Below are 26,719 nucleotides of genomic sequence, written 5' to 3'. Positions count from 1 at the left end.
TGTTACATTTGTATCCTGATGTTCTTCAGAGAAACTCAGGGCTGTGTCCATGGTAATTTATATCCTCATAACAACGCAGTGAGGTTAGGCAAAGAGATAAGGGACTGACACAAAATTGCTTAGTGAGCTTCATGATTGAATAGGAATTCGAACTCAGCTCTCCTTGTTCACAATCTGCTACTAACATGCATGAGAGCATACCTCACTTCTGTACTGTATGGACGCATCAGAGCAAGAGTACCAAATGCTAGTACCCCTCATCCCTTTTCTTCTGCCAAGGATCATGTTCTTGGAAATCAAATGGGATATCCCTGAGTTAACCTTAGTCCTGAATCCTGCTGTGCAAGTAGTTGTGCTCTCTGTGACAGAAGCTGTACCCTTAGAATGGGAAACGCTCGTTCTTTGTCTATAGGATTCATACAAATAGTGTAAGAACTTGGGTATTATCCTGCTTTAAAAAGGACTTTATAAGCTTTCTACTTAATTCCTCTCTCTGCTGTAACTGTACATAAATTAAAGAGCATTAATGATTTGAATTGTGTTAAACCAAAGTAACAGTTCCTGTGAATGTGCCCACAAAGATTATATTGGAGTAGAAAAGGGTAAGAATATGTGACAGGAAATCAGAGCTGAAATAGTGAGTCAATTATCTGGCATGCTATTGTAAAGCCAGATTAATCTTATGTGCATTTCTTAACCACTAGCCACTTGCTCATGTGGCTTTAAAGGGGAATTAAATAGGTCTGTCAATTCAAGTTATGGTTCATGTATGAAGCCTCTATGTTCAAAGGCAGCATGTTACCAAAACCACAGTTCATGGTGGGTGGAGGTTTGTTGCCCTCCTGTCCTTTTTGTGGGTTTCCCAGAGTCATCTGGGTGGTTACATGGGAAAACAAATGTTGGACTTTATGAACCTTTGGTTTGATCTATTGGCTTTTATGACATTTTAGGTTCTAAGAAGCAACCATAACTTTTTTGATAGTAAATAATTACAGTATTTCTAATTGGCAATGGAATACACCACCATTGCTGGAATATCATTATTCTATACATTTGTTATTTATTGTATGAAGTGTTAATCAGTAACCAGGATAGTTGACTTGATTGGTGAATCTTCATTCAGTGTTTATCTTGAAAACTGACTTTGTTACTGCCCTCCTATAATCCAGTCCAAAATATCTTTTCCCTAATAAAGACAGTGTGTATGGCAGGTATTATGTTATCATCCATAATGTATTTGCTTGGCATAAAGCATGGAAGACTACTTCATGCTTAGCTAGTGAATTTCTTTCTCTTCTTTACAGTTAAACATCCACCATGAATTTTGAAAGCCTTGACCCAGCCCTTGCAGAGTATGTTCCTGCACTCCATCCTGCCCTGGATCCCCACCTCAACCCAAGTCTCCTACAGAATGTGGAGTTGGATCCAGAAGGGGTGCCATTGGAGGGCATCCCTGTGCCTGACTCAGTGCACATCATGGAGGGCATGTACTCTGAGCTTCATACTGTTGTCTCTGAAGTTGGTGTGCCTGTCTCCTTCTCACACTTTGATCTACATGAAGAGATGCTCTGGGTTGGAAACCATGGGGTGAGTGGTGCTTGAACTCCTGGACAAGCACACTCAGTGGAGAGAATCTGAAGAGTTACGAGATTCCTGTGTGTGCTTCAGCTCCCAGTCCTACTTTGCGTAAATTGGGGATCAGATAGTGGCAAGTATTTTCTAGGAAACTATGGGAGAAAAATTGGAAAAGCAGATTCTGGGATCAGCAGTTCTCTTTTAATGCAATTTCCCAAGAAGAGGGGTACATACTAGAAAAGTACTTCACATTTTGGAACTCTTAAAAAAAACAGGATTTTTACTTATGGTTCCATTCTTTCAAACCTACATATGTCGTATGCCACTGATCCTGCAATTCTATACAGTGTACACTTACTTGGGAGTAAGTCTTGCTGAATTCAGTATTTGAATATCTACTTCCAGGTAGATATGTATAGGATTGGACTGTCACGTCTCCTCTCTTCTCCAAATAAGATGTGATATACTTCAGATAATGTATCTTTAATTTCTGTAAACAATACTAATCTTTCAAATTAGTATTTTGCTCTGCTTTTGAGACATTAAAAAAGGTCTTATTTTTAGATATTAGGTAAAGAGAAGATTCTCACCCGTAATATCAGAGACTTCATTATAAGGTAAAAGTCCTTTACAAATCTTTGTAGCAGTCTAACAGCCCAATCCTGAGCTGCCTGGGGCGTGCAGCTGCAGTGATGCCGAAAATGGCTGCTGCCGCATCCTGCATGCTTCAGGCAACCACCGACAGCTCCTTGTCCCCTTCCCCCGGGTAAAGAGAGTAGCCCACAATGGGGCTACTCAATTCACTGCCAACGCAAAGGTCGGTGGTGGATCGAGAGCCTGCAGTTAAGGTGGCAAGCCCAATGTAGAGGCTCTAGATTCGGTAGAACATTGCTCCACTGGTCCCGCCTCCCTCCATCCCTGCTCCCTCTTCCCGCAGCACCTCCTCCCTACCCTCCACAGAATGTAGCCTCCCACAAGCCCCCACTTACCTCTCTGCTGCTCAGCAACTGCCAAGTGGCAGAGGTTGGGCGCCCGCCCGGCGGTAGCCTAGCACCAGCCAGCACTGCGCTACCACCCGTGCTTGCCTGGCAGTAGGGCCTGTGAACGTGCCTTACATCATGTTTGCAACAGTGTGTACTGGCGGTGACCCAGCGCACCGAGCCCAGGATTGGGCTCTAATCCTGTCAATTGCTGTAAAGTAATATTGCTTAAATGTACGGCAATCATGTAGCCTTTAATGCAGTTCACAGAATTCTTGATTTGTTATAGAAAGAATCAATTGCTCTTCCTGGATTCTTTTACCAGTAAGTCTCATCTTAACTGATGTAAAAGTATGTTCTTATTTTTGATTTTCCAAGAACAGAAGAATAACAAGACCTCAATGATATAAATAATTTAAAATTGTATGTTTCTTATGTAAACCGGTATAGAAAAAGCATTTTCTGGGCTAACTTTTTGTTGCATTGGCATACAGTTATTCTTGAGTTATCCTCAAGAACTTCTATACAGAGTTCTTGAGGATGCAGTGTTAGTGGAGGCAAACAATGTATTTAAATATTTTTTCTCCAGTTAAATATTTATCACTGTTGCGATTTTATATTGTGTGTATATAAGGGTTTTAATATTGATTTCTATTATATGTGTCAGAACTGGTTCAGAACCTGGTTATCAAAACATTTTGTTCTCAGATAGCATTTGAATTGGAATCAAATCAGAGGAATGTTGATGATCTCAAATAGAATGAAACCAGCTGTTTATGGTTTGCTTCCCTGTGTTCTGTGCCAGATGATAAAAGAGACAATAGAAGACCATGGCATTGCAAAAGGTAGCACTTCTGCTATGTTTCTAGATCAGTTTGACCTGAAAGTCACTGCTCAATTCAAATGTCACATTCCCTATCCAACAACCTACAGTTTATTGAATTGGAAACAAGTAATGAGCTCAAGAGCTCTCTGTTCTTTTCTCCTCTCAAATACCTGGCTTCATATAAGACATCTGCTGTAATATCTGAACTAGAAAACTAGGGTCTGATCTCTCCCTACAAGCAAGATTGCAAATGAGTTTGATCCTGGCTTTCAATCCTGACTTATAGGTATAAGAAAAGGCAGAATGCAGGGATCAGGTCCTAAGCAACCAGCACCACCCTGGGATCCCTGTTTCACCCTTTGAGCTTAGGTTAAACTGGCACAGTAGGTGTTGCTATCACCAAATAAGGAAAATACAGACAAGTGGAAAAACTCCTATCTAATATAGCAGCGAGCCCAGCAGCAAAGGCGGATGATCTGGGAGATGAGGCAACCAGCTTCCTCCTGAGTGTACTCAGACCAGGCAGGTAAAACAGTAAAATAAATGGAGTTTGCTAAAAAGAATAAAAATTCACCAAGGGAATGGGAATTAAAGGGCTAGAAAACAAAACGTGTAGAAATTGGGCAACTTTGCCTTGCAACCAGGTAGAAAGTGGTGGCAAAGTTAGCAAGGAGGTTGGAAAAAATCCCTCTAGACTAATAACTTTGTAGTTATTTTCTAGTAGCCTAGGCACTTGCACTAGTTCAGGTTTTTGTTTCCTACGCCCACACCAGGTCCAGATCAATGACCCACGTCAATTTATCTGACACAATCAGTAAGAGACCAGGGCAAATGCATAATAGGGATTTCAGTACTGTTTTTATAACCTCTGGATGTCGGCATGCAATTTCATTGTGAATTGCTTGCTTGTCACCTGAGCCACTTATTCTGTTCTGTTGTTCACAGTCCAGTGAGCTGGCTCAAAGCTATGTTTCTTGTTTACCAGTCAGTTGAGAAGATGGAAAAAGTAAACAGCAACAATAGAGTAGAAGTGGCTGCTATTCTGCAATAACTTAGCAGCACCTTTAGGATGTTGATTCTGTATAGGAATCTCCTTTGGGGAAAGAAAGGAAGGTCAGAAATAGCGGGAAATCAGAGAATTTCACCACAATAGGAAGCACTCAGACCACAGTTTCTCAGTTCAGACCTCACAGCAAACTGTGATTTAAGAAATCAGGAAACCTTCTATGAAGTCAGTGCAAAGTGGGAAGGGGGACCATTTGTGGGTTGTTGGACTAGAAGCATGACGTCTGAATAGGGCCACAGATTACCACAGGGAAATTCTGCTTTGGTTGAAATAGGTGGTAATAATCCTGTTAAAATTATAGTCCCAAAATTTCATCCTGATCTTCTAACCTTGAGGGGAACCATCTTGACTGGTCTGAACAACTTGCCAATAGATATTGGCTAATTGCAGTGATGCTTCACACATAACAGAATTTAATGGCAAGAAAAACTTCTGTTAATGTAAAACTAAAAGCATAAGGTCAGTAAAATGTAAAACCCAAGATGTAAAGTCATGCAATTACTACTCCCAGTGTCTGCCTTGGTGGCCTTAACTCAGCATTATGACATCTTTCAAAGTGTGCACATTAGTCAAGTATTTCAAGCTGATGAAAGCTGCTAAATGAAAAGCATTACAGTATCCTACACAGCAACTTGGTCAACTAAGGGAATTTTTTTTACAGTGTCTGGTCTCACTCTCAGCAAAATGTGCTTCTTTTTCCCTTTTAGTTGCCCCTTGTAGGAGCCTCTCCTCAGAATACAGGTGTGCACCACTTAACAATGGGGTTACGTTCTATTATCCCAATTGTTATGCGATCAGGTCATTAAGTGAACATTCTGTCCAATAATAGTATTTATATACCGCTTTTCAAAAAAAAGTTCACAAAGCGGTTTAGAGAGAAAAATCAAATAACTAATGGCTCCCTGTCCCAACTCACAATCTGAAACACCAGCAGGCAGCCACTAGAAAAGACACTGCTGGGGTGAGGAGGGCCAGTTACTCTTCCCCTGCTAAATAAAAGAGGAGCACCCACTTGAAAAAGTGCCTCTCACCCAATTAGCAAGGGTATAACGCTAATATATTGCCTTTGTTGTGTAAACAGACACTCCCTGCCAGATACTAACTGGCTGCACAGGCTACTGAAGATAGATGGCACCTTCTTTGCATTAAGCACCTCTCTGTTGTGTAAACAGACACTCTGCTGCAGGCTATGGGAGACACAGTTGCCTCATTAAGAGCACCTTTATTGTGCTTTGACCACCTTGCTATATATAGCAAAAAATCAGATTCATGTTAAGGTTTACAAGGAATTCTAGTGAAATCAACCATCACGTTTCCAAGTTCCTGTTTCGCCAGTAAGTAGTTTGAAAGTGTTTGCATTTTCAGTGTTTTAATTTTAATTCAACCAAAATACCTTGTTATGGCTGAACTATTCAGGAGCTAGTATATATTCCAAAAGGTACCACCAATTAATAATTAGTATGTTGGGTAGGAATTTGCTTCCTGTGTGTCCTGCCATATGAAGGTGTGTATTGTGAATCATTCGGAAGCATTCAGTGGATTTTTGTGAAGAGAGATGGTAATTATTTGGTTCTGTGCACAAGTTTGCTTTATTTGCATATTAATATTTCTTCATGATACTAACTTGTCATAATCAAGAGAACTACTGAGTAACTTACACATTAGCAAGAGAGTGAGCTGTGGTTGATTAACCGACAGAATTGTAGGAGATGAAAGCCACAGCCCCGTCCTATGCATATATACTCAGAACTAAGTCCCGTTATAGTTAATGGAGCTTTCTCCCAGGCAAGTGTGCATAGGATTGCAGCCTCTGAAGATCTCATGAGGACTAAAAGGGCTAGTGTTGGAGGAAGGAAGGTGAAAGTTTGAATACTGTTCCTGGGTAGCTTTAGTTGACATATTGAGGTTTATATCTGGATAGCTGTAGCTGAAATAGCTGTTTAAATTGGTTCTCTGCAGACCACCCCAGAGGAGGATGTGTATGTTACAGAATAAAATTTGAAGTGAGAGTGATGATCCCTGTCTCTCGCCATTTTAGGGTCATGCCACCTCTTTTTTTGGTCCAGCTCTGGAACGGTACTCTTCTTTCCAAGTGCACAGTAGTGATGACATTCGGCAAATCCAGAGCCTGGAGAATGGGGTGCTCTTCCTGACCAAAAACAACCTAAAATACATGTCCAGAGGAGGACTCATAATCTTTGATTACCTGTAAGTTCCTGTCACTAAGAGATGGTGGTCTGGGGGCCTTTGGAAGATTGTGCCCAGTACCTAGACTCTACAAGGATTGGTTCATTTGCAAAGAAGCCCGTTAGGCCTGTTTAAACATGATGAGGCCTTTGTAACTTTCATCACACATTGGTACTTGCAAACATTGGCTTTTTTCCATCTTTTGAAAGATTCTTGTGAAACTTTGAGAAGAGAGCTTGGATTTCCTATTTGGTGTTTTGTACGGAAGCACGTGGGCAGGTTTCACTATAAGGTGTCCTGCTTCCTTTTCATAGTCATCCCATGAGTGCATATAGTTGGGGGAAATTACATCAGAATAGATAATTTACATACTATTTCCTGGGATGATTTCCAAGTGTTACACCGTGTAACTTCCTGATGCACCTTGTTTCCATGTGTCTCACTGGGTCACTCAAGATATTCATTGTGTGGAAATGTTATGTCAAAACTAACCCTGAGTGTTCCTCTTTCTCCTGCAGCATGGATGAGAGTGAGGACATGCATAGCCTTCTGCTGACTGATCCCAGCACCCTGCTCATTGGGGGACTTACCAACCATGTTATAGAGATAGACCTCAACACAGTACAAGAAACCCAGAAGGTATAATGAGCTTATTGCATGTTTGGTCTGTCTTTGTGACATTGTTTCCTGTTTTGCGCAGGTAAGAAGGAATCTCCAGGGACTGAATGAACGTTGGCTAACTAAATTATGTATTTCTTTATTGAGAATTTCAAGTGGAAAGAAGGGAAGACATCTGTCTCAGGTCTCATACATGAGGCCATTAGAGGGAGGAAATTAGTTCAGAGATCCTGTTACTCATCATAAGAACATAAGAACATTCCCACTGGATCAGGCCATAGGCCCATCTAGTCCAGCTTCCTGTATCTCACAGCGGCCCACCAAATGCCCCAGGGAGCACACCAGATAACAAGAGATCTGCATCCTGGTGTCCTCCCTTGCATCTGGCATTCTGACATAGCTCATTTCTAAAATCAGGAGGTTGCACATACACATCAGGGCTTGTAACCCATAATGGATTTTTCCTCCAGAAACTTGTCCAATCCCCTTTTAAAGGCATCCAGGCCAGATGCCTTCACCACATCCTGCGGCAAGGAGTTCCACAGACTGACCACATGCTGAGTTCCGACTGCCTTGACTGAAACAAACATTTGATATTTCAAAATGAAAGTGAGATGACAACATTCTCATTTCTTACCTCATGTAAACATCTCAAAAATGCCTTACCTTTTTTTATTCAGAAAAAATTAAAATGTTGAAATACTTTTGCAGGTTTCCATAAGTATGTCACTTTAATATGAGTCATTTTTAAAGGGTTTCTTTTCAGTAATATTTAATAGGCTATTAAAGGAATAAAGTTCAGTCCTTCATAAATGGTTAGAAGTGACAGATACGGCTTCAGATTATCTTGGTGAATCTCTTTCGTAGAATCTTGGAGGTATCTAGTCCATCCCCTTCTCAGTGCACATGACTATGGTATCCCTGACAGGTGGCCATCCAGCCTCTGTTTGAAAACCTCCAATGAGAGGGAGCCCATGACTGCATGAGGCAGGCTATTCCAGTTGACATGAAGCCATTTAACAGCACTGTTCCACTGAAACAACTATGTCACTGTTCCATTCCCAACTGGGAGGTTTGTATCAACTCAGGACTTGGCTAGGGCTCAGCTGCCTTTATTGGTGCGGGACAAGATGAGGTTGGTGCTAGTACAGGAGAGGACTGTTTTAGACTGCATCTTTGGTCCATGGGAGAAAAGGAACTTGGACATAAAATATTTTTCAAAACGAATACTCAGTTTTTTGATTTTGGAAAAGTCAGCTATAAAAAGGTACCAATGAATTATGATGATGGTTTTTTTACTGTAATATTTAAATATTTCTTCCTAAGGGAGAAGATAGAAAGCAGCTCTAATTTAGGTGCTTGCAGTTGTTTTGTCCATGTACACCATAGCACCTGTACATTCAGTATGGCATGTCTTGCTTGGCCATTTCGTTACACTATTCTATATCTTTTTTAGTATACAGTGGAAGTGCCTGGAGTCACTATCATGAGACAGTCGAACCGTTTCTTCTTCTGTGGCCACACGTCAGGAAAGGTAACGTTAACCACCTAATCCAACGGTTCTCATACTGCTCTGGAGTAAATCTCCCAAGTTAAGTCTTAGCGGGGGAGGAGCGAAGGCAGCAACTCAGTCCCCAGGATCGCGCCACTGCTGGTTGCTAAAGGGGAGGTTTACCTTACAGGGTGATGCAGTGGTGTCTGGGAGGTGCAGGGAGCCCTCTGGAGGGCTCCCCAAGTCTTAAAATACTAAAAATAAGCAAATGGATACCAAATTAAGGGCAGGTCTTCTCCTGGATTAGGAACTGTTGAGGTCCAGGAATCAGAGAGTGAGTGTCAATGGGCAGTTTTCACAATAGAGAGAGGTAAAAAGCGGTGTGCCCCAAGGATCTGTCCTGGGACCGCTGCTTTTCAGCCTGTTCATAAATGACCTGGAGGCAGGGCTAAGCAGTGAGGTGGCCATGTTTGCAGATGACACCAAACTTTTCCAAGTGGTGAAGACCAGAAGGGATTGTGAAGAGCTCCAGAAGGATCTCTCCAAACTGGAAGACTGGGCAGTAAAATGGCAGATGCATTTCAATGTAAGTAAGTGTAAAGTCATGCACATTGGGGCAAAGAATCAAAACTTTACATATAGGCTAATGGGTTCTGAGCTGTCTGTGACAGATCAGGAGAGAGATCTAGGGGTCCTTGTAGCCAGCTCGATGAAAGTGTCGACCCAGTGTGCGGCAGCAGTGAAGAGGGCTAATTCCATGCTTGGGATCATTAGGAAAGGCATTGAGAATGAGAAAGCTAATATTGTAATGCTGTTGAACAAATCAATGGTAAGGCCACACCTGGAGTATTGTGTCCAGTTCTGGTCGCCACATCTCAAAAAAGATATGGTGGAGATGGAAAAGGTGTAGAAGAGAGCAACCAAAATGATTACTGGGCTGGGGCACCTTCCTTATGAGGAAAGGCTACAGCATTTGGGCCTTTTCAGTCTAGAAAAGAGGTGCCTGAGGGGGGACTTGCTTGAGACATACAAAATCATGCAGGGGATGGACAGAGTAGATAGAGAGACGCTCTTTTCCCTCTCACAAAACACCAGAACCAGGGGACATCCACAAAAGTTGAGTGTTGAGAGAGTTAGAACAGACAGAAGAAAATATTTCTTTACCCAGCGTGTAATTAGTTCGTGGAACTCTATCCTCTGGATGTCATTCCAACTTTTCTGTTCTCTCATAGTGCTTTTAAGTGGTCCGCATAAGACATATTCTGTCTCTTCAGGTATCCCTGCGTGACCTCCGCACCTTTGCTGTGGAGCATGAGTTTGATGCTTACTCTGGTAGTCTGTCAGATTTTGATGTCCATGGCAACCTGCTAGTGACATGTGGCTTCTCCAGCCGGATGAATGGATTAGCGTGTGATCGTTTCCTCAAGGTGTATGATCTGCGCATGCTGCGAGCCATTACACCTCTGCAGGTTCACATTGACCCTCTGTTTCTGAAGTTCATTCCTACCTACACATCTCGCTTGGCTATTATCTCCCAGACAGGTGGGTAACTGGGCTGATAAGTACTCTGGCTTGAACATGCTGGAGCTTCGTTGTCCTTTCCTAGAAGAGTCTAAACTTCTTCAAAACATAACCACAGTGTGCGGGAATGAGATCATGTTGCAGTGCTTACATTTCATCTTGGAGCTAAATCATGTTCCTTTTTTGCTCTCCTTCTGTAATCCATCTAGGTCAGTGTCAGTTTTGTGAACCCACTGGGTTGGCCAACCCTGCTGACATTTTTCATGTGAATACAGTGGGCCAGCTGATCATGAGCTTTGATGTATCAGCCAGCAAGCAAGCCATGGTCTTTGGAGATTCGGAGGGCTGTGTCCACCTGTGGGCTGACTCACCTGAGATCACCTTCAATGCTTATTCCCGGGAGACCGACTTTGCCTTGCCTTGTATTGTGGACACCTTGCCCCACCTCGACTGGAATCAAGACCTTATGCCCTTGTCGCTTATTCCAGTGCCGTTGACCACTGAGACATTGTTGTCAGACTGGCCGGCAGCCAACTCTGCTCCTGCACCCAGGTAGCTGTTTAGATCTCAAGTTAAGGACAGGCCTTTGTTGGGGGAAGGGTAGGTTTTGAGGTTAGGCTTTTGGGGGAAAAGTAGGAGTTGAGCTGGTCCTCCTTAATTGGACTTTTTAAAGGGTCTTGTTAGGGCTGTATGGTGGGGTGTACATTTGAAAAATAAGTAATAGAATCATTTCAAAGTGTAGAAAATTCAACATTCAGAAACTGAATAGTAAGAAGCATTATTCTCATAATATGTGTTTGAATTCCTGGGAGAGATTATAGGGAAACATGCACTTCCCTATAGTCAGGGTGTGCCCCCCTTCAGGAAACATGCCTTATTCTTTGAGGAGCAGAGAAGAAAAATATCACCAAGGTCTTGAAATCAGTGTCTGAGCTGCAGCTTGCTTTGCAGACGACCCTTGCCAGTTGACCCAGAGATTCTTCGTACCATGAAGAAAGTTGGCTTCATTGGATATGCTCCAAACCCAAGGACCAAGCTCCGTAACCAGGTAATTCCTGGCTCAGCTGCTGTTGCTTTCATTTGTGCCTGCTGAGTTTTTTGGGAGCCGCACTTCTTAGGGGTAGTCATATGCATTGCTAAAGATCTGCTTTACCTCAGAAAAACTGGTGCTTTAGAGCTGTGGTTTCCAAACTTTGAGCCATGGCTTTCCAGGGAGTTGTGGAAACCAGCCAGGGGAGCCATGGAATCTTCATGAAAAACCCACTGCCCTATACAGTGTATAGGATTTTAGTCCTAATGAGGAGCTGCAGTCAATAGCTCAGTAGGTCAAGGGAGCTGCCAGTTGAAAACGTTTGGGAACCACTGCTTTAGACTGAGGTGAGGGAAGCAGTTGTTCATATGAAATGTGGTAATGTTTCTTTAGGTTTGCAACAGGAGGCTAAGTCTGGTGGGCTGAGCTTCTTCACAGCTTTCACATGCTAAGAAAGGCCCATCTGCCCTGAGCCACTTACCTCCATTTGTAGTGTTTGGTGTGATTTCCAAACCTGGAAGTAACTGGCAATTATGTCATCACCAGTCACTTCTGGGAGATACACACAGGGGTGTTACAGGATGCTGAAAATTGGGAAGCACTGGTTTGTGGCAGACGTGCTTCTATTCTTTAAGGCCTGAGGCACCTGCATATAATTGTCATAGTTAATAAAAATAATTGCAGCATGCTCACCCTGTGGATATGCATTAGAGTCACATTGTGAGGGAAAGATCTTGTAAATACCTTGAATAACATAGGGCTGAGGTGGGTACACACACCATTTTTCATAAGCACCTGCTTTTTCTCCCAAATTGTAAGCCACTGTATTGTGGCTTAGGAAAAATCCAGGCATAGGAATGGACACCACATAAACTCTGTCCAAGGACTAGCAGGCTTATGTCTTCTGCAGATTCCCTATCGACTGAAAGAGCTGGACAATGAGTTTGACAGTTTCAACCAAGTCCCAGAGTCCCCCATTGGCCGGGAAGAGGAGCCACATATCTACATGGTGGCAAAGAAATACAGGAAGGTCTGTTTTTAAACACTTCCCAGGGTGTTGAACATTTTTGCAGAAGGTATGATTATACATAAGGGGACAGATGTGAAGAGTTTTGGAAGGAAACTGAAATGGGGGACAAAAATGTCTGTTTAGAAAAGACTGTCCATCACAACAAACAGAACAGACATTAAAGAGCTTTATAAGGAAGAGGTTTCCAGCAAAGATGGAATACTGCAATTAGGCTGAGTTTGCTTTAAGAACACAGCAGTAAAATGGAACTTTAAGCACCTGGAGGGCACTGGTTTTTAACAGCTGTTTCTGGCTTGCTCTCTAGCAACATGTCCTGTCTAGGCGCGTTTTCCCTGATGAAGTTCTGAAAAAACAGAATGAAATGTTGCACTTTTTTAACATGGATTCTGATTCTTTGACACAACCATGGTCTTCTCACCCAAATAAATATATGTCAAATTGTTGGATTATTGCTGGCCATGAAAACCTATGAATTTATATTACAGACTCTCTCATTGACCACAGCACCATCTGAGCATGTTTGAACTCAGTAGAACAGCCTACACTCTTGCATAGTGATATTTGTTGAAAGGTGGACACTACAGAGTACTGCCTGTTGTGGGATGAGCGTGGGCAGTAGAAAATACCCCCTCCCCCACACTTAAGTTGTGAAACAAGACAAGCTAATGTCAAGATTGGTGTTGCTTTCATGGGTTTGACTAGTAAGAACTCTATTGAAATATAGCTGATGATCTCCACATTACCTCAGATTAGGAGCTGGAGAATCAGGTGTGCTTGTACGTGAATTACTTTATGAACCTTGCTGTTGAAAGCAGGAAATATTCTAATTAATAAATGTTGAGGAGGTTCACTTGTGAAAGAGGAAAGGGTCCTTGAGTTTGCTTTTTTGGTGTTGAAATCCTCTTACTCTTGCTAGTGTGCTAAGTTAATGCACATGCCAGTATAATTGTTCAGGTGTACACATGTATATTTTCTGACTTGATTGATGTAGGTCACAATTAAATACTCCAAACTGGGGCTGGAGGACTTTGACTTCAAACATTACAACAAGACTCTCTTTGCTGGTCTAGAGCCTCACATTCCAAATGCTTACTGCAACTGCATGATCCAGGTAGGGATGGGATTATCTTCTGCCTGAGCTATGGTTTTCCTTCTAGGCAGACCTCTATTTTCCCCCCCTCTGGTAACCTTATCTTGGATCCATCTGCCTTCCTCAGGTCCTGTATTTCTTAGAGCCTGTGCGGTGCTTGGTTCAGAACCACTTGTGCCAGAAAGAGTTCTGCCTGAGCTGTGAGCTGGGTTTCTTATTCCACATGCTGGATTTGTCTCGGGGAGACCCTTGTCAGGTAAGATTGAGTAAATGGAAGATCCCATACAGAACCTTTAGATCTTTCCTAGGATGTTATTCAGAGAAGGAGCAAAAACGAGAAAACCTGCAAGACTGCCCAGTCTGGGGTGTGCTGGGCTTTCTTATCCTGGATGTGGAAGTGAGGCTAGCTGTAGATCGATCAAGCTAATATGTACGCATGGCTGATTTCAGCAGAGCATGGTTGGAAGGTGGAAAACGACTACTCATTGCGCATCAATCCTTTGCTGCAGTGTGGTGCAGATCAACTGAGTGAGGGCATGGTTCCGTTTACTGTCCCCCTGCCTACTAGGTGATAATTCAAAGACTGCATGTGATATCAATAGAGTTATGGTCTTTGCGCGATACCATAGTCTTTCAAGACTGAAGGTTGCCAACAACAATGGTCTTTGCTATATAGGAGGGTGCTAACCCTCTACTCTCAACACAGTGTCTCCCTAAGTGGGCTAGTTTGAAAGCACTGTGCAAGGAGGCAGTGGTGAGCTTCACACTCCCTGGTGAGGCTCTCCTGAGTTGTCCCAGGCCTCAGAAGGAGATTTATAAGTACTCAAAGTACATCCCCTCATGGTTATTACAAAAGTAGGCTCCCTTCTGAAACTTATAGGCAATGTTGTAAGCCATGGCCATTTCCTGCTCTACTTCCCTTGTTCCCAAGCAGACTATAATCACTTCTTCTGGTTGGGGGAGTAGCTATAGCCTCATTTTCCTCCACTCATGGATCAGCTGTTTGAAAAACATAACCAACTATCACCTTCTCATCCAGCTGCTGTTAATCCAAACTGGTCTTCCATATCCTTCAGCCACTCACAAGTCTGAGCAGCCTACAAGGGATTGTAGGGCAGTCTAGTGCTCTGTTCTTCAGGATTTTGGTTTAGCTTGGGCCCATGCAATACCAGTCTTATTGCAATAGCAACAGCCATTTCCAGCATAATCATTCATTTCCTCTATCCCAGGGCAGCAACTTCCTGCGTGCCTTCCGCACCATTCCAGAAGCAGCTGCTCTGGGATTGATTTTAGCTGATTCAGATGAGGCTACAGGGAAAGTGAACCTTGGCCGTTTGATCCAGAGCTGGAATCGCTTCATCTTGGCCCAGCTTCATCAGGAAACTCAAGAGCAGGAGGGCCCTCAGGCTTACCGGGGTATTGGCAGCAGGTAACAAAAGAGTTCCACACATTCTACCTTCATCTGTCTTCTAGGAGGGGATTGGGACTGCGCATTTGAACCTATTGGAACTTATTTGCCCATTCTGTGTCTTTCCCTGGTCTGAGCTGAGTTTAAAGTAGACATTAATGAACCCTGATTCCTGAACTGTTCCTGTCTGTCCTAATCTGACCTTTTGATTTGGACTTGCCATAATGCAGATGAGCATTCTGGACAATAGGGTGGATCCTATCTGTAGGCAGGAAGAGATATACTTGGCAACCTAAGGCTTTCCATGTCAACCATCTGTTGCTTCTAACTCCTCTTTTCTAATTGGTATGAGCTCTGTTGCAGCAGGAGGGAAAAACTGCGTCCTTCCTCATTGCTGCTGTGTGCTATCATTGCAGCACCTATCTTGTTGGAGAGGAGGAATGGGATTCTTTTTCATTTGCTTACTTCTCTCCCTCCACTCCTCTAGCTACTTACAGAGCCCTGGAGGCAGAAACAAGATATACGCCACCATGTGCACGGTACCTGGTGTGTGCTCAGTTATGGCTAGCATCATGCATCCTAATGAGTGCAATCAGATTGCTGAAGCTTGGAATCTTAACTGCAGGCAGCCAGTAAACTACATTGGGTGTTTGCAACCAAAAGTTACTACCGGTAGATTACCCTTTATCTGAACATCCAAAATCTGGACTTTTGATCCAGAAGATCTTGTGCTCATTCCCAAGTACAGGGCAGGTACAGACTGTAAATTCTATTTTCTCCTCTGTGGTGTGTACCTGTACAGTTATTGTTGAAAAATGTCAGAGCCCAGCAAACACCTGTATGGGTAACAGTGAAAGGAGTAAGAGGAAGCATTTCTCATTACATTTATGCCGTTATTCTGAAATCCAGACACCTTCTCATTCCAAGCAGTCCAGATAAGGGATACTTGTCCTGTATGTCATTGGGGTAGCATAATGGCCTAAGACCAGGTTATTTTAAGGATTGTCTTTATTCACATAAACATACCCAAGTCCAAAAGTTAGCCTTAGAGCCTCTGACACATCTCTGCCAAAAGTTCAGATAGCTATGTTAGGGACAAGACCTCCTTGATGGTGGCATCACAGTTGCGGAATCCCTTCTTTGGAGACATTTTACAGACTGTCTCTCTTCTCACTTTTAGGCAGGCTCTGATGAAAACATTTTGTTTAGACAGGCATTTTGACTTTTCTCAGCAATCTTATGTTATTATTTTGATAGTCTTGGTTGCATTTGCACAAAAGTGAGGATTAAAAATGCACCCCTATAAATAGACTTTGTTTTTCTGCTTGAAAATCCTTGGGTTGCATTGACCATGACTTGATTGTGTTTGATAGTTTTTATCTTGTGCAGTCACAAGTGCAGCAAAGGAATTTCAGCATTGCCTGAAATTCAAAGGTTAAGCTAAGGCTCTGCTGATCTAGTTCCATTTCTTCTAGCAACTTTGGATCTTCCGGAGACTCTGTCATTGGGCAACTGTTCAGCTGTGAAGTGGAGAATTGCAGCATGTGTCGTTGTGGCAAGGAGACCATTCGAGTATCTTCCACGCTCCTCTTTACCCTTTCGTATCCTGAGAGCAATGGTATGAAGTTTAAGGATGCTGTAGGGTCAGAATAAGTATGGGGATTGACTGCCACAAGGATTGCCTTGTTTTTGAGACCACAGGCAGCAGATGTGGGCAAAAAACTATTGAAACTTTTCAAGTGATTCTTCTGAGCTTATGTAGTTGGAACTGCTTGCCTTTAAAGATACAGATTGTTCACATTTTTTTTGTAAATAGGGGCATCCTTACAGAGGTGCAAGCAGTCACTGGGAAGCTATGCGCTTTTTTCATACAATTTCCCCAATCTTTAGAACTTCTTGAATTCAGACCTGCTTCTGCCTATATTTCAGGCTATATAGCTGGGGCTGATTAAGGATCAACACATTTTTCTGCAGTACTTGCAGTAAGTGGGGAAGATGTTAACTTGCCCACAGCAATCCTGGCAGTTCATAGAAGAAATGAAATTTGAGCCCCAAGTCTAGCGCTCTCTCTACTGAACCAAAACAGCTTTCAGACTCTTTACCCTTTTGTATTTTTCCTATTTCCTTGGGGACCTTAAAGTGTACCTGCTGCCTTTCTTTTTACTCTGACCTGCCTGGCCCTTACGTAGTCTTAGCTTGAGTTCTACTGGCTGACTTGTCCAATTCATTTAAGTTGCACTTGAGAAAAACCAAAGAGTTTGCTAGTTCTTTTAAACCAAAGCTATGCTTACTGCTATGTCAAGGCAGCCATTCAGTGACACAGACTGGCTTTCCACAATACTCCCTGAGCTCTTCTCTTTCAACTGTTAATTTTCTTCCATTTGCATATCTTGCTGGGTAGGGTTTGCTTCTTAGTTTAATCTATGAGGCAATGAGAGTTACCTCCTTTTTTTTCTTCCTAGATAAAATCAAGGATTATGAATTTGCCCAGATCTTAAAGAGAAGCATCTGTCTGGAACAGAACACGCAGGCCTGGTGTGAGAATTGCGAGAAATACCAGCCCACAGTAAGAGGGGAGAAAACAGTAATGTAGTAGTTTGGGCCAAAACAGTGTGATCTGACTTATGGCCCCAGACTGGAATTAATTCAAGGGAACAGGGAAGCTTATGTGTGGCACAAGGCAACACATCCAGACTGAGAATGTAAGGTGCTTCCTCTTTTGAGATTGAACCAATACAGGATCTGGCACTAACATCAAATGTTTCTGCTGGTGGAGTCTAGGAGAAAGCACATTTATGGGGTTACATTCTTAAACTACCATCACATATTGAGAGCATTTTGATACGGAAGGTGGAGTACAAATTAATAAACTAAACTCAGCCTCTGAAGAGGGCCATAATTTCTTAACCACCCATAGATTTCTATGGAGTCATGGGGGGAGGAGGGCAAAAAGTGAGACAAAACTCTGCAAAAAGAAAAAGTAGATGACTCCCTCTGGGACCTCTCTCTGAAAGATCTTTTTGCCTGTTGGAAGCAAGAAACTGTTAGATGAACAATTTGCTTGGTCGGCAACTATGCATTTCTCCTGAATGCAAGATGAAGCTATTCTGGTAAAATCAAGTATTAATCAGTGCCCCTTGTCCCTAATCACACTGGTCTTCTTTGCTGTTCAAGGTCCAGACCCGAAATATCCGCTGCCTGCCTGATGTCTTGGTCATTAACTGTGAAGTGAACAGCTCCAAAGAGGCAGAATTCTGGAAGATGCAGGCAGAGGTATATGAGAGGGCATGCTTTCCCTTTCAGTTTGCACTCAGGTGCATTTCAAGATACACTTGTCTTGATCTGTTTCTGAAATTTGATTTCTAAGCATTTGTTTGTATTGGATGGATGTTTGTTTCTTATCTTTCCTTGGCAGTATGCCTTTAAGAAGATGATGATGAAGAAAGGTGGTCTTGAACTCCCAAAGAGTAGAGAAATTCCTCTTGGGGAATGGTAAGCAGTTGAACCTAAGAGAAGTCCCTGTTTGTTCAAGAGTTTGCCCTCAAATTTAATGTAATTGAATGACATTTCCCTTCCTCTGAAGCTCCTGTTTTAAAGGCACATGTCATTTCAACCTCAGTCCCGTTGTGTTGTACAAAAGGAACAGTGTGCAGAAGGAAACATCCATAGAGAGATCATAGTCTGATTTCTCATTGAACTACTTCTAACATATTGTTCTCTGCAAAGTTGTGGAGGAATACTCGTTTCAATTAAATATCAGAGTAGCAGCTCTTCGTGGATTTTGCAGGGAAAATGTACTAGATTCCAGTGGTTTTCTTATAAACCTTTCCTGCAAAATTAATGCAAAACCTTGCATGAATTCTGCAGGAAGGATTTTGCATTGTGAGGTTTTTTTCACACACCTTCCTTCTGTGAGGAAAACAAACTACATGGGAACTGACCTGTCCTCTCTCCCTGAAATGTGTGGGCTCAGCTCTTTGGCTTGCATCTGGGGATTTCTGTATGATTTCTGTGACTCTGGACGTCTGGAAAACCTGGTGCTTAACCCAGCAGAAAGGTGGTCCTGGAGTCCTCCCCCCCCAATCTTTACTCACTGATGTTTTCTTCCAGGTTTGTGATACTTTTTGTCTTTGGTTTTGCTTTTAGGAATGAACTAGGAATGGCAGAGGGGGGCTATTCTTACACCTCTGTTGAGGAGCTGAAGAACATCTGGATTCCTTATTCCATCAAGATGAAGCTTTCTAAGAACAAGGAGCTGGAGGTTTACAACTGGGATGAAAGTGCTGAAGTAAGACATCTCTTGCTGGCAAGCCGCCCCCCCCCCCCAAGTGCCTGACTGTAAATGCTTTCTTTGTATCTTAGACCTTAGACCTCAGGTCATCTCCTCTATTTCTGCCCAGTTTCAGAGAAAATCAGCTTCAGTGAAACAATCACCAAAAGAAATGAAGCTGTTGATTTTTAAAGAACTTGCAGGGAGAAGAATCCCGAAACTTCCCCTGGGAATTTGTTCCATTGCTTGTCTGTTCGACAATCAATGCCCCATGTTATAAGATAGACAGGTCTCCATTAATCCATCACATTTCTCCACCATAACATGTAAAGCATTTTGTTTAATTATTAGTTTGTGTTACATACATCCTGTTTATGAGAAACGTGATAATAGATTGAAAAAAAATCTGTTGAACTGGTTGTGTTCCCTCCCTCAACAGTTGCTGGATGGTCTTATGAAGCAGCAAGAGTAATGATTCCGCCCCTCCCCTTTCCACTACTATTTGGGGTGTTTTGTTTTTGTGGCACCAGAGAGAGCAATGGCTGATGGAAGGCAGAGCAAATGGAAATGTCAAGCAAATGCACAGCTGGAAGCCATAACTAGCCCAGGCTCCCAGTCACGTATTTACTTTGCATTTCCTATAACATTTGAAGTGGTCCTTACAGTGAAAAAAACATACCAGCGGGATGTGATTAAATGTAGTTTTTCACTTCAGGAGTTGTATAAGGAAAAATCTATGAGAAAACTGAATGGAGGAGTAAGGTTTGGCCCTGCGAAAAGTAGGCAGACAACAGTTTTTCAGATCGTGAGGGTTCTACTGTAAATGGGATGAAATGATCCTTGAGAGGAAGGCCCAGGCTGCAGGCAGAAAGCAAACCAGAATCCCGGAGATCCAATAAAGAGCCTTGGAATTTTCCCAAAGGTGATGTTTCTGTCTCAAATTGTGCCAGCTGCCAGTTTGTGAGCAGACCCAGGCAGGCTGGTCTGGAATTCTGTCAAGAATAAGAAGTATCCTTTTTACCATGGATGTGTTACAAGACCTAAATAATCAAGATTTTGCGAGAGAAAGCCCATCCAAGGAGCTGATGTGTCAGGACAAGCAAGTGAATGTCCTAAACTGAAACGGAAGTCGGGGGGGGGGGAGGTGGGGGGGAAAGAAGGACATAATAATCCTGAGTTCCAAAATAAAAACCTGGGTTTCAGAGAGGCTGGGGCACTGGAGTTTGAGTCTGAAGGGCTTTGGGGTTGGTTTCAAGTTTACTAAGAGTAACAGATTTTTTTCCCTCATGTTGAGGACAAATGGGTTCCTTGGTCAATCCCTAGCCTGTGTTAAAGGTGCTCAGGAATCCAACCCATTGACATAATCCACTTCCTTTTTGCAGCTGAGTGTGCTGGAGGATCAGGATTCAACATATGTCTATGACCTTATGGCAACTGTTGTGCACATTTTGGACTCCCGTACTGGGGGAAGCCTGGTGGGGCACATCAAAGTGGGGGAGACCTACCACCAAAGGAAAGAGGTGAGCCTGCTAGTGAGGAAAACAAGATCTCTGATTTCTCTGTATCCTGATCTGTTGTCCTTGTATTTCACCCATAGTATCCAGTCCCTGGGAGAATTCCCTTCTGTCAGGGCATTTTCTGGTTACCATTTGCTGCTGTAGCATCTCGGCTGTTGGTAGCTTTGACTGTATGGCTGTGATACATTGTCCGTAAGCAAACACTGCAGTCAGTAATACACACAACTTCTCCCCCTCTCTCTGTCCAGGGTGTCACACACCAGCAGTGGTACCTTTTCAATGACTTCCTCATTGAGCCTGTAGATAAGGTAAGGAGACGATTCATACTTGTCAAACCCCCAAATCCCCTGATTGCCCAATTCTGAGGCTCTTGCAGCAGAGCACTTGGAAACTGCTGGTCTAGCCTAGCCTCACCTGATCTACTAATTAAGCCACCACATAAACAGGATGTAGGGTTGGGCACATCTTCACTAACTGTTTTGCAAAGTTATCCTTTGCATCGGACCCATTAGGTCTACTTTGCTATACACATCCACACAGCAACTTTCCTTATTTTGTATTGGGCTATTCACTGTTGTATGCACTCAGGTCAGGGAGATCTGGGTCAGCACAGAGTGACAATGTTCTAAGTGGTAGTAGTTTAGTGATGAGGAGCCATTTTTTGTGCTCTCAATTTGAGTGAAAACAGCCCCAGATCTTGATGTTCCTGTTTTTGTGTCTGGTTTTTTCTTTGCTTGATGTTTTGTTTTTGAATTTGCAGTGTGAGGCTGTGCAATTTGATATGAGCTGGAAGGTGCCTGCTATCCTCTATTATGTGCGAAGGAACCTCCACTCCAAGCACAACCTGACCAGTGAGTAAATATGTGTTTAACTACATGGGAGAGGCTGTTGCAGAAGTTGTGAGATGCTCCTTGCTTAGGTGGGAGAACTAATTTCAGCCATCCTCTGCCAGAGACTCTCTGGGGCTTAACCTTCTATCTCTGTGACTTGGATATTTAACAATAATGGGTGTGCAAGGCATAATGGTGGGGCACCTAGTTCTTGCACACATTTCTGTGCATACAATGATAGCCAAGGTTCCTTCATGTTGTTCCTGTCATCAGTGGTAAAGTGTGAACTGACATGACTTGCATTACATTGTGCAGTAACACTGTCATGCCATGCAAATGACCTGGTCTTCCTGACAGGTGTTTGTGGAGATTAAGGCTAAGTTAGCACTTTGACTATAGCTCTGTCTGCTTTCAGCAGCAGACCTGGCATCACAATGTGGGATGATAGTGGCTGGATTGGCTGAGGAAGGACAAGGCTCTTACTTACCCTTGATGCCAGTTTCTTAACATGTTCTGTTGCTATCTAACAACAGTTTGACATGCTTCCGGTGTCTTATGAAACTGTCCTCTGTGTGATCAACTTTAGAGCTGATTTAGCCTCTGCTAGAGAGCTGAACTGAAAAGGAAAATGAACGAACTGCTTACAGTTTTTAGAAATTGGGTATGATTTGTAGTCAGAAAGTAGAGCTCATACTTGTGATACCTTCTTGCCTGGGCCATCCTAGAATCCAACATGGGATTCCCATGTTTTTCCCCCTCGGATTGCAATCCTGGATGGCATCCTTCATCTGAGTGAAGAAGCTGACCAAATTATTCTTTCTTTTTCAAGTTAAGAATCCAATTGAAGCCAGTGTGCTGCTTGCTGAGGCCTCTCTTGCTCGCAAACAGCGCAAATGTCACGCCACTTTCATTCCATTGATGCTGAATGAGATGCCACAGTCTGGAGACCTGGTGGGATTGGATGCTGAGTTTGTCACTCTCAATGAGGTAGGCATTCTATTGAAATGAGAAGAGGAGGATGGAAGATTCCTGTATTCTGCTTCCTGATGTCTGTTAGGGGCAGGGAACTTCCTGTGGGGAGGGGGGTGGGCTACTTGTTGCAAACAAAGGGGGGTTTGGGAGCTTAGGGTTCTTAGTTTTTGAACCCTAAAGCCCTCAAGGCCCCTTGCCCAGTAGTACTGCCACCACCCTGTATGTGCCAGTGCCTCAGTCCAGGGACACTGAGACCCTCTAAGCTTAATACTATCCCTTGCAGGCACTGAGCTCTTTTTAATCAAAGCCTCAGTCCTCAAGTTACTAGACCTCAACGGGTACTTGGTAGCTTGCTGAACGGCTAGGCAGGATTCTGAACCTTTGTCCCCAACAGACAATGAAACAACTTAGTAAAAGATAGTTTAATTTATTAAGTACATAAGGTTAGACACTCTACAATAAGGCAGCAAATGCTGGAGGCATAAACATCTAGGAAACATATCAGCAATAAAATAATAAAGCTAGCTGACTATCTCTATTAATCCCTATCTCTCACCTGGGTCAGTTACTCTTGTAGATCTCTTAGCTCCAGGGCTACCTATGGGGCCAGGTGCCCATGTGGACAATGGAGCTCACACGCGTGCAGGATGTTGCACCCAAAACTCTGTCCAAGAAGGAACCCCTCACACCCCCTGGGCACTCATTATTATACTTCTTATGCTAATAGTACTGAGGTGACTTCATACTTATTAGACTGTCCAGTCAGAACCCTTGAGGAACCAGAACCTTCTCGAAGTTGGCCTAGTTGCTAATCCCTCATAGTTCTTACCCCTCCCAACTGGAGATCCACAGCTGCACTCAATCACCCTTGAAAAGGTGCCTGTCTGCTAAGGTGCTAAACATTCCAATTGGTTGAAATTCTTGTTATCTGTCCTTCCTGGCCAGCAAAGGAGAGACAACAAATCCTTTTGTTTATTTACTCACATTCCTGCAGCTGGGAACTGCTAGCAACTTCTCAGTTACACTGTCTTAGTTTGGTTCAGGCTTCTACTGCCAACCTAGGCCTAACATGTACTTATTCATGACACTGCTGCACAGAATGCTTGTATTTAATGTTTTGAAATCTGCAACAGGAGGAGGCTGAGCTTCGCAGTGATGGGACAAAGTCCACGATCAAGCCCAGCCAGATGTCTGTGGCAAGAATCACATGTGTAAGGGGGCAGGGTCCCAATGAAGGAGTTCCCTTTATTGATGACTACATCTCCACACAAGAACAGGTATGTTGCCATTTATGTGATAGTCTGGCTGAGCTTCAGTTGGCTTATGGCATTTTTATCCCGCTTTCCTCCAAGGGTTTTAGAGTGGTGTGTCTGGTTCTCTCTCCTCACCTGTTTTGTGCTTGTAATGGCCCTATGAAGGTAGGTAGGTGAGGTCGGGAGTAGGTGACTTGCTTGAGATCACTCTCTGAACTTCAGGGCCACATGGAAATTTGAACACAAGTCTCCCCAGTCCGATAGTCTAACCCCAACTTGACTAAAAACATTGCTGCTCCCTGCCAATAAGGCAACCTAAGTCAGCTTCCAGTAAAGCAAAAACCTAAAACAAAAATATGATTTGAAGGTACCATTCACTAACCAGATCCCACAACTGAAAGAACTAGCAAAGAATTGAGGGCCAGCTAGATTTCCACAGCAAGGGCATTCCACAAATTTTGTGTCACTATCAAAAAGTCTCTGCATGTTGGACCTCCAAGGGCAAGAGCACCCAAAGTAGGGCTTGATTTTGATGACTGGAGCAGACAGAGAAGCATATATGGGAGGAGATAGCCTTTCAGGTTTCCAGGTCCTCAACTGTGTAAGTCTCTAAAGGACATAATTGGCATCTTGAATTGGGCCCAGAAATAAATTGGTGACAAATGCAAGGATGTGTGGGGACCAGACACTTGCTAGGTGCCTGCAGAGAATTGTGGAACTTTCAGGGTCTCTAGATTGGGCAGGTTGCAGACCCCCCCACACTGCAAGAGGGAAACTCTTCTTCCAAACAAACATGGGAGACATGACCACAGCATCCTGTCCCATACACCACCACCCCCAAACCTGGCTGCTACTTTGCCACATTGGAAGGATGGCTGACTGTCCCACTAGTTGGCATTTCCAGGGATGTCCTGTTCCCCTCCCCTCCTATTTTAATCTCCAAGAGAGTCCTTATCTCTGTGGACAGAGTAGAGCTTGATGCACTTCATAGTTTGGGGGCTTTTTTCTTACGATTCAGTTGTTTCCTCATAGTTTTGTTCTAATAGCTGTCATACGTTTCTTACTGGAGGAGACCCCTTCCGAAGGAAGAATAAACCTTTAAAAGTCTCACTTACTGAAGCAGATGGGAAGAGTTGGTCTTCAATTTACTCCCCCTCCACTGAGCAAGTACACACTGGAATATCCCATGTTTTTTACCTCTGTGCCATGCAGTGACCATCTTTCTTTTACCCTTTCAGGTTGTGGATTACCTCACTCAGTACTCGGGGATAAAGCCAGGTGATCTGGATGCCAAAATTTCCTCCAAACATCTCACCACCCTCAAATCTACATACCTGAAGCTGCGCTTCCTCATCGATGTTGGGGTCAAGTTTGTTGGCCATGGACTGCAAAAAGACTTCCGGGTCATCAACATCATGGTGATGATCTCTTTTTTTTTAAAAAAAACCCTTGCATAGATGACTCCACAGGCTGAATGGCTATACAGCAAAAGGTCTAGGTTGGAGCGTTTGTGTGCATATAAAGGAGGTAACAGTGTACGGGAGCACAATGCATTGTGAGTGGAGGAAGCAAATGATGCACGTGTGAGAGAGAATGCAGCAAGGAGAACATTCTTGAGTACTGCAGCTGTGTTTGTGAATGCTTAAGGTCATAGTTGTTTATAAGGAATTAAGTGGTAGGGCCATTCTCTGGGAAGGAAGGCTGGCATTCCTACTGCTGGGATGCCCCTCCTCCTGGAAGGTAGGATCGGAACCTCTATGAACGAATACTCCTCACATGTTGGGGGCGTCCCATGGTATTCCCCAGTTCCGGTTCTACCTTCTAGGAATGAGGACAGACTTCTGTCGTACTCTGGCACAACATCAGTATTTTATCCTTTTATTTTTTATAATTTTTTTTCTTCTGCCTTCTTCCTTGGAGCAGGGGTGTTGAACTCCCCCCCCCCCCAGGCTCTGAACAGTAGCCAGAGCCTGTCTGCTGGTGGGACTCGGCGCTTCCTCCCCCCTCACTGCGAGCGGGCAGGAACAGTGGGTTGAGGCAGCATGGGAGGCTTCTGACCCCCTTCCCGGCGCAGAGCCGGCAGCAGACCCACGCCAGCAGCAACAGCTGCAACTGCAGCAGCAACAAGGAGCACCAGAGCCATGTGGCGGGCGCCATCTTGGGCCCTCCCCACTTCCTCGCAGGAGGGACTCAGGTCGGTGGCAGACCAGCGGTGGTGCTCTCCATAGAGGCTCGCCAGGGTGGCGTAGCACCCACTGGTCACCACTCCCCCCAGGCGGGAGCAGCGGCAAGGCAGTGGCAGGCGGTGGGGTCCCCCCTCAACCGGCGTGGCCCCCCGCAGACCTTTAGTAACGGCAGCTCTGCAGGCCCCAGCGATGCTGCACCCTGCAGGAGGCCCACTGGGGCGGCAAAGCACCCATCAGTTGCCGCTCCCCCCAAGCGGCAGCAGGGCGGCGGCAAGGAGGTGGCAGGCGGCGGGGTCCCCCCTCAACCGGCGTGGCCCCCTGCAGACCTCCAGTAATGGCGGCGGCAGCGGACCCGGTAAGCCCCCAGACAGTGCGGCCACCCCTTTGCAGCAGTGGGCGAGCGCGGGGGGCAGCAGGAACAGCAACAGGTAGTGTGCCATTCGGTCGGCGCTACCACACCCCTCACAGCACAATTAACGCAGGTTAATTAATGCAATTAACCTGGTGGGTCACAGCGAAGGCTCCCCCCTCCGGGCAGCACCTCCCACGCGGGCTACCTGCCTTACCCCACAGGACAGGCCCAGTAGGCAAGGGGGGGAAGTGCCGGGGGGGGAAGGGTGAGCGCCCAGGCAGGCTGAGCTGAACCCCCCCACCTTTTCCAGTTTTACAGCTTCGCAGGCCCCCCCATGGAGGACGGGAAACTGCAGCGCCTGGGGCCACAACCCCAAGGTGCACAGGAGGAGTTCCAGGACTCACCTGGCACTGCAGTTACCCCATAAGCTAGTATGGGCCAGTCCAAGGGGGGGATGTCTGTGCTGCCCCAGGTCCAAATAGAGGCCATGGTGCGACGGATCCTGGGGGAAGCCAG

General features: G+C 44.2%; 1 protein-coding gene across 3 annotated transcripts in view; it reads left to right on the top strand.

The window, feature by feature from the left end:
• Nucleotides 1–26,719, top strand: part of PAN2 (poly(A) specific ribonuclease subunit PAN2) — a 38,093-nt gene that overhangs the window by 3,511 nt on the left and 7,863 nt on the right. For 2 of the 3 annotated variants that reach the window (XM_066616689.1, XM_066616690.1), the window contains exons 2-23: nt 1,305–1,587; nt 6,486–6,655; nt 7,153–7,273; nt 8,709–8,786; nt 10,019–10,286; nt 10,475–10,817; nt 11,217–11,313; nt 12,206–12,325; nt 13,317–13,436; nt 13,543–13,671; nt 14,645–14,844; nt 16,299–16,441; nt 17,286–17,389; nt 17,998–18,096; nt 18,239–18,315; nt 18,970–19,111; nt 20,476–20,613; nt 20,859–20,918; nt 21,371–21,461; nt 22,270–22,427; nt 23,546–23,689; nt 24,904–25,083. In XM_066616689.1, coding sequence (XP_066472786.1) covers nt 1,318–1,587; nt 6,486–6,655; nt 7,153–7,273; nt 8,709–8,786; nt 10,019–10,286; nt 10,475–10,817; nt 11,217–11,313; nt 12,206–12,325; nt 13,317–13,436; nt 13,543–13,671; nt 14,645–14,844; nt 16,299–16,441; nt 17,286–17,389; nt 17,998–18,096; nt 18,239–18,315; nt 18,970–19,111; nt 20,476–20,613; nt 20,859–20,918; nt 21,371–21,461; nt 22,270–22,427; nt 23,546–23,689; nt 24,904–25,083 — 3,252 coding nt within the window. In that variant the 5' untranslated portion in view covers nt 1,305–1,317. Of the gene's footprint in view, nt 1–1,304; nt 1,588–6,485; nt 6,656–7,152; nt 7,274–8,708; nt 8,787–9,264; nt 9,331–10,018; nt 10,287–10,474; nt 10,818–11,216; nt 11,314–12,205; nt 12,326–13,316; nt 13,437–13,542; nt 13,672–14,644; nt 14,845–16,298; nt 16,442–17,285; nt 17,390–17,997; nt 18,097–18,238; nt 18,316–18,969; nt 19,112–20,475; nt 20,614–20,858; nt 20,919–21,370; nt 21,462–22,269; nt 22,428–23,545; nt 23,690–24,903; nt 25,084–26,719 lie in introns of those variants that run through there. The other variant, XM_066616691.1, reaches the window with a different exon arrangement.

This window comes from Tiliqua scincoides, chromosome 2 (genome assembly GCF_035046505.1).
Source record: "Tiliqua scincoides isolate rTilSci1 chromosome 2, rTilSci1.hap2, whole genome shotgun sequence".
Classification (NCBI taxonomy): domain Eukaryota; kingdom Metazoa; phylum Chordata; class Lepidosauria; order Squamata; family Scincidae; genus Tiliqua; species Tiliqua scincoides.
This window is presented reverse-complemented; position numbering and strand designations above follow the sequence as displayed.